The sequence below is a fragment of the Citrus sinensis genome, chromosome 7 (assembly GCF_022201045.2).
Source record: "Citrus sinensis cultivar Valencia sweet orange chromosome 7, DVS_A1.0, whole genome shotgun sequence".
In the NCBI taxonomy this organism is placed as follows: domain Eukaryota; kingdom Viridiplantae; phylum Streptophyta; class Magnoliopsida; order Sapindales; family Rutaceae; genus Citrus; species Citrus sinensis.
In genome coordinates, this window is record NC_068562.1 from 23,578,868 (window position 1) to 23,592,038 (window position 13,171).

General features: G+C 35.8%; 2 protein-coding genes across 8 annotated transcripts; one reads left to right on the plus strand and one right to left on the minus strand.

Annotated features, from left to right (window-relative positions):
• On the plus strand, positions 1–3,096 carry LOC102623470 (cation/H(+) antiporter 15). Its single transcript, XM_006465055.4, has 3 exons — positions 1–345; positions 663–1,658; positions 1,744–3,096. The coding sequence occupies exons 1-3, from the start codon at positions 124–126 to the stop codon at positions 3,022–3,024; spliced, it is 2,499 nt and encodes an 832-aa protein (XP_006465118.3). The 5' UTR covers positions 1–123; the 3' UTR covers positions 3,025–3,096.
• Positions 3,097–4,334: 1,238 nt separating this feature from the next.
• Positions 4,335–7,933, minus strand: LOC102626231 (nuclear intron maturase 4, mitochondrial-like). Of its 7 annotated transcripts, none has more exons than XM_006464988.3 (4): positions 7,658–7,919; positions 7,230–7,374; positions 6,489–6,814; positions 4,335–6,392 (listed from the first exon to the last, which is right to left on the minus strand). In XM_006464988.3, exons 2-4 carry the CDS (start codon positions 7,309–7,311, stop codon positions 4,503–4,505), a joined length of 2,298 nt encoding a protein of 765 aa, XP_006465051.1. In that variant the 5' UTR covers positions 7,312–7,374; positions 7,658–7,919; the 3' UTR covers positions 4,335–4,502. The 7 variants fall into 7 exon arrangements, with proteins under 7 accessions (XP_006465051.1, XP_006465053.1, XP_006465049.1 ...); XM_006464990.4 differs by having other exon boundaries at positions 4,335–6,132; positions 6,241–6,814; XM_006464986.4 differs by having other exon boundaries at positions 4,335–6,814; positions 7,818–7,933.
• Positions 7,934–13,171: the final 5,238 nt, after the last annotated feature.

Sequence of the window (13,171 nt, forward strand, 5' to 3'; positions counted from 1 at the left end):
TTAAACGAATGGAGCTTTAAGAACCAAAACAAATTAAAACAAAGATAACAAGAAAAACAAAAAGGTGGTAGGAGGTTTCGGTTCTTTGCCTGATACATATAGAAATCATCAGACGAGGCAAAAATGGAGCAGCAAATGGCGACGGCGGCAAACAAAACAGATGAGACGATTGTCTGCTATTCGCCCAATATGATAACGACTAATGGCGTGTGGCAAGGCGATAATCCTTTAGATTATTCTCTTCCTCTCTTCATTTTGCAGTTAACATTGGTGGTCGTGACCACTCGCCTCCTTGTTCTTGTATTGAAACCCTTCCGGCAACCTCGTGTAATCTCTGAGATTATTGTAAGTTTATCGATTAATAACCTTCACAAAGTTTCTACCTGTTAAGACTTTTTGTTCATCAGACAAACGATGTTTTTGCATCATTCGCGTTGCCCTATCCTGCATGAAAGAATTTCAATCTTAGGCATTGGATTAATCATTATATGAGAAAGTTGTAGTCTTTTCCTATAATAACGGCATGAAGTTTGGACCATTTGACTTATGATGATGAGATTCTGAATTGTTGATGTGAATAAATTGTAACATGAAACGTGAAATCGATAATAACATGAATTATGCTAAAGATTGCACCTTTTATTGGTTTCTGTTCGGTACAGGGTGGAGTATTACTCGGTCCATCGGTACTTGGAAGGAACACTGCATTCGCAAACACTATATTCCCTCTAAGAAGTGTAATGGTGCTTGAAACAATGGCAAACGTAGGCCTTCTTTACTTTCTCTTCCTGGTTGGAGTAGAGATGGACATATCGGCAATCCGTCGCACTGGTAAAAAGGCGTTAGCTATTGCTGTTGGTGGCATGACCTTGCCCTTCGTCATCGGTGGCTGTTTCTCATTCATTTTGCACAAGAAGAATCAGGGCATGAATCAAGGCACATTTGTGCTTTTCCTTGGTGTTGCCCTTTCTGTCACTGCATTTCCTGTGCTCGCGAGGATTCTCGCAGAGCTCAAACTCATCAACACAGAACTTGGCAGGATTGCTATGTCTTCAGCTCTTATCAATGACATGTGTGCTTGGGTTCTCCTAGCTTTTGCCATTGCCTTGGGTGAGAATGACACTTCAACCTTGGCATCTCTCTGGGTGATACTCTCTGGTGCAGCTTTTGTTATTTTTTGTGTTTTCGTGGTTAGACCTGCCATCTGCTGGATGATTCGAAGAACCCCAGAAGGCGAAAGCTTCAGTGAATTCTATGTATGTCTGATTCTTACAGGGGTTATGATCTCAGGTTTCATTACAGATGCCATTGGAACGCATTCTGTTTTTGGAGCTTTTGTATTTGGTTTGGTGATTCCCAATGGACCGTTGGGACTTACTCTAATTGAGAAGCTTGAGGACTTTGTCTCAGGGCTTCTACTGCCTCTCTTCTTCGCTATTAGCGGGCTCAAGACTGATATCAGCTCTATTCATGGAACCTCAACTTGGATGATTACGTTGCTTGTTATAGTACTAGCATGTGCTGGGAAAATTGCAGGTACTCTCCTAGTTTCACTCATGTACCAGATGCCGATCCGTGAAGGAGTTACTCTTGGCCTGTTGATGAACACAAAAGGCCTTGTTGAAATGATTGTCCTCAATGTTGGAAAGGACCAAAAGGTATGCAATATTTTACCGCAACTGTTGGTTTCTCTTTCCCCGAGTCACATTTGCATGATATTTGATCTAAAGCAATCACTTGCAGGTGTTAGATGATGAATCATTTGCGATTATGGTGATTGTAGCTGTAGTTATGACAGGAATCATCACGCCAATTGTAACATCAATTTACAAGCCCGCAAGGAGGTTCTTACCATATAAACGACGAACAATCCAAAAATCAAAACCAGATTCAGAGTTCCGAGCACTGGTGTGTGTCCATACTCCTCGAAATGTCCCAACAATCATCAACCTCCTTGAAGCCTCGCACCCCACCAAAAGGTCACCCATATGTGTGTATGTGCTCCATCTAGTTGAACTTACTGGCCGAGCATCTGCGATGCTCATTGTCCATAACACTCGGAAAAGTGGCCGACCAGCCCTCAACCGAACACAAGCTCAATCCGACCACATCATCAATGCCTTTGAAAACTATGAGCAGCATACTGGCTGTGTCACTGTTCAGCCCCTAACTGCAATTTCTCCTTATTCCTCAATGCATGAAGACATCTGTAACTTGGCAGAGGACAAACGTGTTGCATTGATCATCATCCCCTTCCATAAACATCAAACAGTGGATGGAGGGATGGAAGCAACAAACCCAGCATTTCGCATGGTGAACCAGAATTTGCTAGCAAATGCACCTTGCTCTGTAGGGATTCTTGTTGACAGAGGCTTAAATGGGTCTACACGATTGGCTGCAAATCAAGTGACTCACAATATTGCCGTGCTTTTCTTTGGTGGACCAGATGACAGAGAAGCATTAGCGTATGCGTGGAGAATGTCCGAGCATCCGGGAAATAACCTCACTGTGATGCGATTTATAGCAGCTGAAGAAGTCGAGCCAGCAGCGCGGCAATCCCCCGATCAAAACGGACTAACAGTGGAAACAGAAAACGATAACCAAAGGCAGCTTGATGAAGAGTACATAAACGAATTCCGGATGAAGATTGCAAATGATGAATCGGTTGTTTATACCGAGAAGTTAGCAAACAATGGGGAGGAAACACTTGCAGCAATAAGATCAATGGACCAGGCTCACGACTTGTTCATAGTGGGAAGAGGACAAGGGGTGACATCACCACTAACGGACGGACTCACTGACTGGAGTGAGTGCCCAGAGCTTGGGGCAATTGGGGATCTGCTAGCCTCATCTGATTTTGCTTCGACCGTCTCTGTGCTGGTCGTGCAACAGTACGTTGGGATGGGGCCACAAAGCGATGGGGTCGCAACCCCTGACAGCCCAGGGCACGGAGAAGAGCAATTTGCCAACACTGAGCTGATAAGCCACCGGTCACCACAAGCTATGTTTAACCCACAGCACTAAACATCAGCTGCAGGGATGACTCTCAAGCAACTTCAGGGAAACAAATTCTGAAAAACTTAAGCTGGAAGAAGCTAAAAATGTTTTTGCTTTTCATTTTTGCCGTTTCCAAAGTTGCCACCAATTATTTTTACAACAGCTAGAAACTGGTTTGTAGGTTTTCCTTTTCGAACAATTGTAATTATGCTGATAATAGATTTTCATTTATAGGGAAATCAATGTAAGAGTAAACATTTTCACTCTTAATTGTTGACATCAGTTCTTATCTTTTGTCCTTGCCGAAGCATTCTGTAAGTTCAACTTCTTAAGGAAAAGTGAAGTAATTAACTAAAAAAGTAAAGCATATAAATGACTCCTAAATCAGAAAAGCATATCAAATTTTTAAATTCTTTATCGAACAAGTTTATTTACATATTGTATAGAACCAGAATATAATTCTGCAAATATCATATGAACATGCTCGTGAAACCATAGGGACGCATTTGAACACTCATATCTGGATTAGGTTATCCAAGAGAATATTAGGAGATAAAAGTAGAAAAATGAAACAGAGAAACCATTAACTTCAACTGATAAATTAATTAGTACCCTATCAGAACAAGGGAGAAGCAGAATAGCCCTTCACTGTCAAGGCCATGCAGCTTCAGATTACTTCTTAAGTTTCAAACTAAAACTTCTAAGCTCATGGAATAGAGAAATTAGATAGAAAGCAACATAATTAGACAGCATTACAGGCCATGAATCCTTTCGTGGAATTACCAATGGGATAGAAGTATGAACTTAAATCTGCTGTGATTCCTATTACTGATATCTTCTAAAGCTCGTTGAATGCAATCAACCGCATTCGACTACATAGCAACTCTCATAGATGCTAAGGGTATTGAACATTTGAACCACTGGTCCACTTTTGGAAGCTGTTTAGTGGGCAGTGCTAAAATTGACAAACAAACAATGTACTAGTGTCATTCAACAGCTGCCATTTCAACCAACAGTACATCGGAGAAGCTCTCTTAAAAGCCACGAACACGATCAAGAAGGTTAAGATCACCAGACGTTACCATTTTAGGAGGTGTGCTGAACAATGCAGTTCGAGTAAATATCAACATTTTACACTGCTGAAAACATCCCCAACATTGTTCGCTACAAATAGACTGCCCTCTATTTAAAATATATTTTTTTGGAATTTCAAAATGTGCAAATATCTTTTATCTCCAAATTATTTGCTACCAACCATTAATTGTCAAGACGTTGGACCAGAAATATACCCTTTTAATGCCTATAACAACAAGTAGAATATGACCCAGAAAAGGAAGTTCCTCAAAAAGCTTTTCATGTATTCTACAAGAAAAACGCAACTACAGTGCAAAATATCATATCATATGTTCCCTTGTGCACATTTACAAAGTATTTTGACGACTTAAAGCTTTGATGGCAGGCTCCATGGTTTCTACAGAGTGATATTCCAAACTGACAGGAACCCCTCATTTCCATGCATTAAAATCAATTGACTGAAGTGATATACGACCAAGATACAAATCCTTCAGGTGCTGCGTACACAATCCAATTCGCCTTTTATTCAGGCTGGGATGAATGCAACTAGAGAACCCTGTCTTCCAACCTGGAAATCTCTGTCTTTCCATAACATGAAGAGTATAGACACAGGGTGCTGCTTCTGAGCACCCAAAAACAAAACAATTGCAAGGCCGGGACTGGCTTACCATTCTTGCTAGTGACAATAAGCACAAGCCATTGTAAGGAAATCCATAAATCAATGCCTCATTACCAGTAAATGCTTCAGATGTCTCATCTGCCATTTCATGCTCTATCTCCTGTGTAGAGGGAATTCCGCTCAGTTCTGAATCAAACCGCTTTCCTATTTCACTTTCATGAATTCGATACTTTGCAGCTAGAGTACGGATACACGATTTCCTAACTTCAGTAGAAATTAACAGCTTTATCTCACTGAAGTTGTCGCACTCTCTATACCATGTAATCCAACGGCGAACTACTCCTGAAAACCAGTCAATGATTTGGCTGTCATTTTGTAAGATGAGCAGAGAATTTGTACGGGGGTGTCCTTCAGATGTAATCAATCCATACCGAAACAGACGCTTTTTTATAGCACTGACAGGAGCAACAATTTCAGTAATGGTGACCGATTTGGCAGAAGAAAATGAATTTGGCAAAAGAGAGAGAGCAGCTGCTGTTTCAGAAGAAACATACTCATCCACACGCTTCTGAAATTCATAAAAGGATTCTCTCAGTTCTTGAGGAAGGGCCGGTTCTGCAATGTACTTAGATAAGATTAATCCCTCACTTTCTGCTGCCTTGGCTTTAATGTCTTGCATCCATACTTTTAACAAGAACTTGTACCAGTGGTCAGTTTGCATCCCAGCTTTACGAAAGCTAGAAATTTGGCACAAAGTAGAATCACTATTGGCTAAATGCTTGATCTCAGATTCTTTAACCTTCTTCAAACCATGAGCCAACCACTTCTTCCCAATTCTAACCGTCCCAGCATCCCAAGCCTCTCGTTTCTGTAAAGCAAACAACTTGACCTTATCCTTTAACTTGTGAATAGCCTTTACAGCAGGACTCTCTTTCACTTGTCTTCTCACCAAAGTGCCTAAAAAGCAAACTCCAACACGCCCCTCACAAGGAAATATTTCTGTTCGATTATCAACATTTAAGTGTAAAGAATTCTGCAAGTAATTTACTATGTCAGACTTGAAGGTTTGAGCAATTTCTTTAGATCCAGAAACAGCGAAAAACATCTCATCCATGAAACGGCAAGCATGAACTCTTGGTCCAGACTTACTGTCAACAATATGATTCGGATCACTGTCTTTTAGCTGTCTCCTGAACCAACTGCGCAGCTTGGAATAAGATCCATCTCTGCCTACATGAAAATTTGGATTGATAGCCTCATATCTCATTGACAATCTATAAAATTCACGGTCCAACAGATCAAGATATATATTCATTAGTATAGGGGCCAATATTCCTTCTTGTGGAAGACCGTGGCCTTTTGGAAAACCCCCAAACTCCAAATTGAGTATCTGGGCATCAAACATCCTCCGGAGAATATCATATAACCGAGGATCTTCTATCCTGTCCTCCATTACTGAGATTAGTTCAGCAAGCATGCAAGCATCTACTCTTTTATCTAAAATTAATGTAAACAACCAATCAGGATTAGAGATCTCTTTGCTAATGTACCTCAATGCTGTGGAGTGGCCCCTACCACTTCGACAACCGTGCGAAATCTTAGAAAAGAAGGGCCTGTAAATAATTTCCAGAACTATCCTGATGGCTTCTTGAACCACTTTCAAAATTAGATTAGGAAGAACGAGGACTTCTTTCCTTGCACCCTTTGTTGAGATGGAGAAGGTATTAGCTTTGACATCAAAATTTCCATTATATAGCTTTTCTGCCATGGATTCAAAAGATAGACGGTTATTATTTACAGTTATATCAACATTTGAGTTGAGCATAATGCTATTGTAAGAATCCTGAAGAGTTTTTGGATTGGCAATCACTTTTTCCATTAAGTCTTGAAACTTCCCATTAACGTATTGCTCCTTCACCCTCTTCTTTATGCGAAATTCATAAGACCTCTTGAGCTCCATTCGACTCTTGGGTTTTTTCTCATCAAAATCAGAAGATTCTTCAATAAGACTGGCTAAGTTCTTTGCCAGTGCCATTTTTTGGGTTCCCTTATCATCAACATCATCAGCTGCTGAAAGAGTAGAGTGACCAACAGAAGCTTGCCCCATTTTCGTATCTCTTCCTGCTGTCATAAATAATTATTACCTTTCAGTTGAGGCAAAAAGCAACAGTTCCATATTAAAATTTAATCATGTCACCAAAGATTATAAACTTACTGAAACTTAAGAACAGTCCAATCTATCAGCCGAATGACTCTCAGAATAAGTCATTATGAAGAAAGAAAATAATTTGATAATACAGAAACATAATATGAAGTTCAACACAATTCAACCAAGTTTGTCTTAATTACTTAAAGCCAACTATTTTCGGGATTTTTAATTATGCATGAAAGAATTCCCAGAAGCTTTACTCTAATTCTTTAACTCACTTGACTAAGTAGATATAAAAGACTAAACCGATCTCAAACATTATCATATTCAAGACATTTACACAGTCCAATACAAACACACAGTAATTGCAATAAAGATATATAAGTTTACCCACAACAGTCTTCAATAGTGAAACTACTGGAACGAGCTTCTCGTTTCTTTTACTGACTTTCAACAAACCCACGAAGTGCATTGTTCTTTTCTTTTCTTTTTTTTTTTTTAAGGTCCCCTTCAAATTTCATTTACTGCAAAATAGCTTCAACAAGAAATGCAAACTTATCAGTCCAAAACATTACTACTACAAACTCATATACAGGACACTACTTTCTACTTTATATATATATATATATTTTAAACACAAAGCGTTGCCCAGGTTTGATGACGTCATAAGAGAAAAGGCACGATGCCTTAAAACTTAATAGACAAAACTAAACCTTCACACGATCAACCAATAATTCAACAGTGAAAGCATACAACATAAAGTTACTGAACTACTAAACCTCTACTTTATATATATATATACATTAGCCATTGCTTACAGAAAAATGATGTTCTGTCCAACTTTAAAACTGCAGCAAGAACAAAACACATATAACTACTTCACGGAGGCATTTTAACGAACAGGTGGCACGCACTACACATATTATGTTCACATCGTAAATTTGCTGTTAAAGATAACCCTTGAATTTGAGTTCATACCATCATGTGATTTGCCACAGAGATAGATAAAAGTAATTTTCATGGTAAATTTGCTTAAGTTATGACAGTGATTTTGCTTAATATTATTATATTCAGGACTTTCTTTCGGCATCTCTGTTTTGGGCAGTATATAAACCTTTATATATAGCGCGAATTGTTTCAGTTTACGCCCTGTTGTTCTGACTAATATCATCCTCGCCCGTGCTTTTAAAATTAATTATTGTCACACCAAATCGTGGAGTATAACAAAACTAATCCATTGACTTAATCTTGTAAAAAATCTAGTGCTTGTTTGTTAAACATCTGAAATATAAAATTATATTAATTTCAGATTTTTTTTTTAAATTTACTTGTTTATTTCTTATAACTTATATATGATTTTCAAACATTCACATCTCAAAGGAAAAAATAAAATTTTATGACTTTTATTTGAATGAGAAATAAATATTATATTTTAAGAATATCTTTATAAATATGCTTATTTCCTAAATTATAAATTCTAATCTCTTATCTATTTTGATTTATAAGGACATAAATTTCAAATAAGCATGTTTAAGATTTTTTTTATAAAAATAAAATAAGATACTGCTTATATTCAGATATTTAAAAAAGAGAAACAGACATATCCTTTCGACCCATTCAAATTTTAAACAAAAGCATACGTACTACATAAATATGGACGTGAAATATCTAATAAGCAATAGGATAGAACAAAATGACCATATTGATTTGTTTAACTTGATTAGTCATATGATAATAGCTTTATTAAGATTAGGATACCATATAACTTTTTAACTTGGTTAGAGACAACTCATATTTCTTTTCATATTTGTTTTCTTAAAATAAAATTAATATATATAATAACAATAATAGTAATTAATAAAATCTCTATTAATTGTAAAAACAATATCCAACAAAATGCAAACTAATCTAAGATATGATGTTGAGTTTCTGCTGACCCAAAGAGGGTTTATTTTATATGATAAAAAAAATACATGTTGAGGGTAATATGAGAAAAATACTTTTAATTTCTTGAAGGTTAAAAGTCATTCATGTGAGATACACTTGGGGACATGTTCATTAAGTCAAGACTCAATTGTGAATAACACAAGTGTAAGCAATCTTTCATTTTTATAATTTTTGTAAAGCTAATTTGTTAAATTTATGCATAAGCTAAGCATTTAGAAGCTCAAATGTTTCCACTTGAATATAATTTTGATTCCATGGAAATATACTTTTATAATAATTGAAGAAAATAGAAGTATGAAAATTTTGATTAATATAATTTTTTTCAAAGTATACTTATTAAATTGCAAGCTTTTTAAAGGTGTGTGGTCCGATTGAATATTGATATTTTCTGAATATATATATTTATAGAGCGAGAGAGAGAGAGGACCTGATTGCTTTGTTTCAGAACTTATAAGAAACTTTTTATAAAGTGTCTTTAATTTTGTTATTTTGGGTTAAAACTTCAAATATTGGAAAAGCCTAAAGCAGCTAGCTAGTTTATGGAAACTTGGCTAACTGGTGTAGTCCCAAGGGGCAAGTCGGCTATCTTGTAAGGTAAAGTGGCTTGCCGATTATTTAAAATTTCGCAACGACAACTATTGGCAAGTGGCTAGCTAGTTAAGCAAAGTGACTGGCCGACTGCATGCAAATTTTGTGTTTTACGTCTCTAATGGTTAATTTTTGATAATTCTATATAAATCGAACCATTTTCTGAGGTTTGTTTGAGATAAAATTTGATATTTTCAAAATTTTAAAAATTTTCACTTGCGTACACATAAATTCATACATTCTCAAGCTATCACTTGCTTAAATTTTTTTTTTATTGTTGTTTGTTTAATTAAGTAATTATAATTGTTGGAAAACACTTGGTTGAAGAAAGTGCAGTATGTACACCTTGGATTTCTAAATATATCTCGACACCTTGAAGTCAATTGTAACTTTTGAAGTCTCGAGATATAGCACTAGTTTATTTTAGAGGAATGTATTCAAGATCAGTTTGCTTGGAGCTATGGAGGTATATTGGCTGATTGGTGAACCATGCAAAAATTTCGGTGCACGAATTTCTTGCTTCAAGATACAACATCTCGTTGGAAGAAAGACTAATAAAGGTAGTTTGATCTTTAGGGTATAGTGACTATTATCATGATGTTGCACTTCAACATGATAGTTTAGAACACCAGAGCGTACAATGATGAAGAAAAGAAACAAAGAAAATAAAGAGAAACAGGGAGCAATTTTGGATGCCTATTGTGTGATATAACTGACTTTTGAAATAGATAAATAAATAAAAAATTAAAATAAATCATAAAAATTAAAATAAAGCACTAAAATGTAAAACACGGCCAAGCCTGTGCACATACACGTCATCCCTATGGGGCAGACTTGTTACCACACTATATTTGATTTTTATATATAAGCCAACTTGTGCTCTCTTGTCTAAGCCATGTGAGATTTTGATACTTCTATATTCTTAATTAAGAAGTGTGATCATGTCATTGGACTCAACGAAATCTTCAATGACATTACTTAAAATCTTTCTTTCAGGCTAAACCTATAAATATAATGGCCAATAATGCTTTTATACAAGAATAATTATCAATCATAATTAAAAAAAGTAAAAAATTTCAAATGGATAGATGTTTGATTTTTCATTGAAATTGCCTTTCTCTTGTTGTTGTCTTCAATACAATGAGAACCTGTCCTAGCTAAATGTCTAATATTATAAGCATATATATGTTATGCCAACTAGGGTGGGTAAACCCAATCCAACCCAATGGATCCGGTCCAACCCAATCTAATTTTGACGAGTTTAATTAGTGAATTATTATGTGTTAATTGGTCAAATTTTTTAAAACCCAATTAATAATTAGATTTTATTGGGTGAATTACAATGAACTCATCTAATTCAATCCAACCCATGTAAATAATAATAATAATAATAATAATAATAATGGTGATGATGATGATAATATGTTAATCCTCAATTGTAATACCCTAAAGACCTAAACGGTTGACCTAATTTTTAACATTTTTATTTTTTTATAAAAGACTTCATCTTCGTATCTACTGCTCTGTACTCTATTTCCAAAACTAAATCTTCTAACTTTAACTTTAAAAGTGTAGCGATTGGTTGTTGGAGGTAAAGTGCAACGATTGGTTGTGGCTGCTGGGCATGTTGGCTTGGAGAGTTGGAGATGGGTGGCGACTTGTGAGTAAGTTATGAGAGTTTAGAGTTTATAAATACAGTGTAGTATTTATGTTTTCTTTTTATTTTATTTTTTAAACTTATCTATTAAATTTAAAATAATAAAATCAGGCACAGATCTGGGTTGTGGATTATTTGGCTAATGCCGGGACCCATGCTCGGAAAGCGCTGGGTATTAAAAATCAATACCCGAAACTGGTTTATTTCTTAATACGGGCTAGGTCTTATTGACCGCCTAGACTGGGTCCGGTTCCGATGCGGGCTAGGCGGGTTTTATTGCCACCCCTAATTCACAATAGAATGGAAATGGAGATGGAGTCAAATTAAAGTTTACATGCCTTTGCTCACAAGATTATTGTCGAAATCACATGATGATTAACAATTAGTTAGTGAACTTTGTTCATATGGAAATTTAGTGAACCAAATCGCATTAGATTTGGTTCTTCTTGCCAAACTCAGCACCAGGAATCGGCTCAAATGTAACACGCGTGGTTTTGATATAAGGAAAAACATGGCTTATTGCTTTACAAGCACCTAGCTGCCTGCTTCATTTGATTGCACCTGCTAGCCCTACTAATTTGCTCACATGATTGCTTGGATTCAATGGCTACATAAAGTGAAAAATATCAATAGCTACTTTATTTGTCAATTTGAAATCGAGGGCAAAACAGTCAAAAGAAAAGAAAGAAATTGGGAGAAAGAAGAGAAAAGAGGAAGGAAAAAAAAGAAAGCAGAAAAGAAATAAAAGAGAAGATAGAAGGCGAGTGTGGGAAAAGAGAAAAAAAAAATGAAGAAAAAGAGTAGAGAAATCAAGAAGCCGAGAATGAAGAAGACGTTGAAGAGAGGAATTGCGAGGAAACATTACAAGAAATGGATTTGGGCAGATAGATTAATATCTAGTGAATTAGTGGGCAATATATTTATGAAATTTAAGTAATTATGATTTAGTTTGCATTATGCGTACTAATTTTTATATCAATTTTAATAGTTAATTTTCGAACCATTTATTTTAGGAGAAATCCAAGTATATATGAACTCATATGAGTCCTAATGAATCTCAAAGTGAAACATGATCTGTGGATAGATTGCTATTATTACTATTATATATTCCATAAATCATTTATGTTTAATAGTATAATTTAATATCATGTTGCGATTATATGTATGCATATTATATAATTAATTGAGTCGTGAGATGTGATTACCAGTCACCATATATATATCCTTCCAAATAGGCTCTGCACATGCATATTGAGAGTTAGATTGCTGATCATTAGTGACGATGTAGTGTCTTCCATCTATTGCCTGAAACAGCAAGCTTGCGGGGAGCTCATAGTTTTTGGTACAAAAACTATTTTTGAGTAATATATGGACAGTGGTCCCTTGTTACTAGCTCATAATGAAACATTGGTACCATTTTGAAGCCTTGTTAAGTTGTTAGATTCGGATTCATACTACATGAGCTCTCAAGTACAGCAGACCCGCAATTATTGAAGTATTATTATTCGATAATTTGAAATTCAACTATATATCTATAAATTTTCTCCGAAGTTCGTGCACAAGAATGCTATATTGCCCTAGTTTGTATTTTGTAAAGTGAGAACATAATTACTGTGCTCAAAGTTACATCTGTATTTTTAGTGCGCACACATATATATTCACTTTAATTAAGGGTCTAATTATGACAAAAAGTTGCAATATTTGTATTTTTACACACGGACACATGACATATATATTCAATTTACTAGGAGTCTAATTAAAAGGTGTAAAGGTAGGGGATGAATTTAATTTCCTTATCAGTAACGCATAAATCGTCTAATATCCTCGTATTTCTCGTATTTTTCAGATCTAGTTTGGAAAATAATGATGTTGATAAAATAGGAGGTATATTTGTGGAAAAACGACCAACAAGGCAACGGTCAAAGAGTTTCTTATTCATTTTTCCCTTGAAAAACCAACATGCATAGATTGAAAATTTAGTACGACTTCACATTGAAAATTGAAATTCTCATAACAAAATCTAGCGGTTACGATGAAAGTTAGGAATGAATGATGATAAAATGAGCATTCCATTGCTGGAAGTCAAACACGGGCGAACCGTTTCGGCACAATTCGGTAAATCAACTTTTTCGAATAAAGA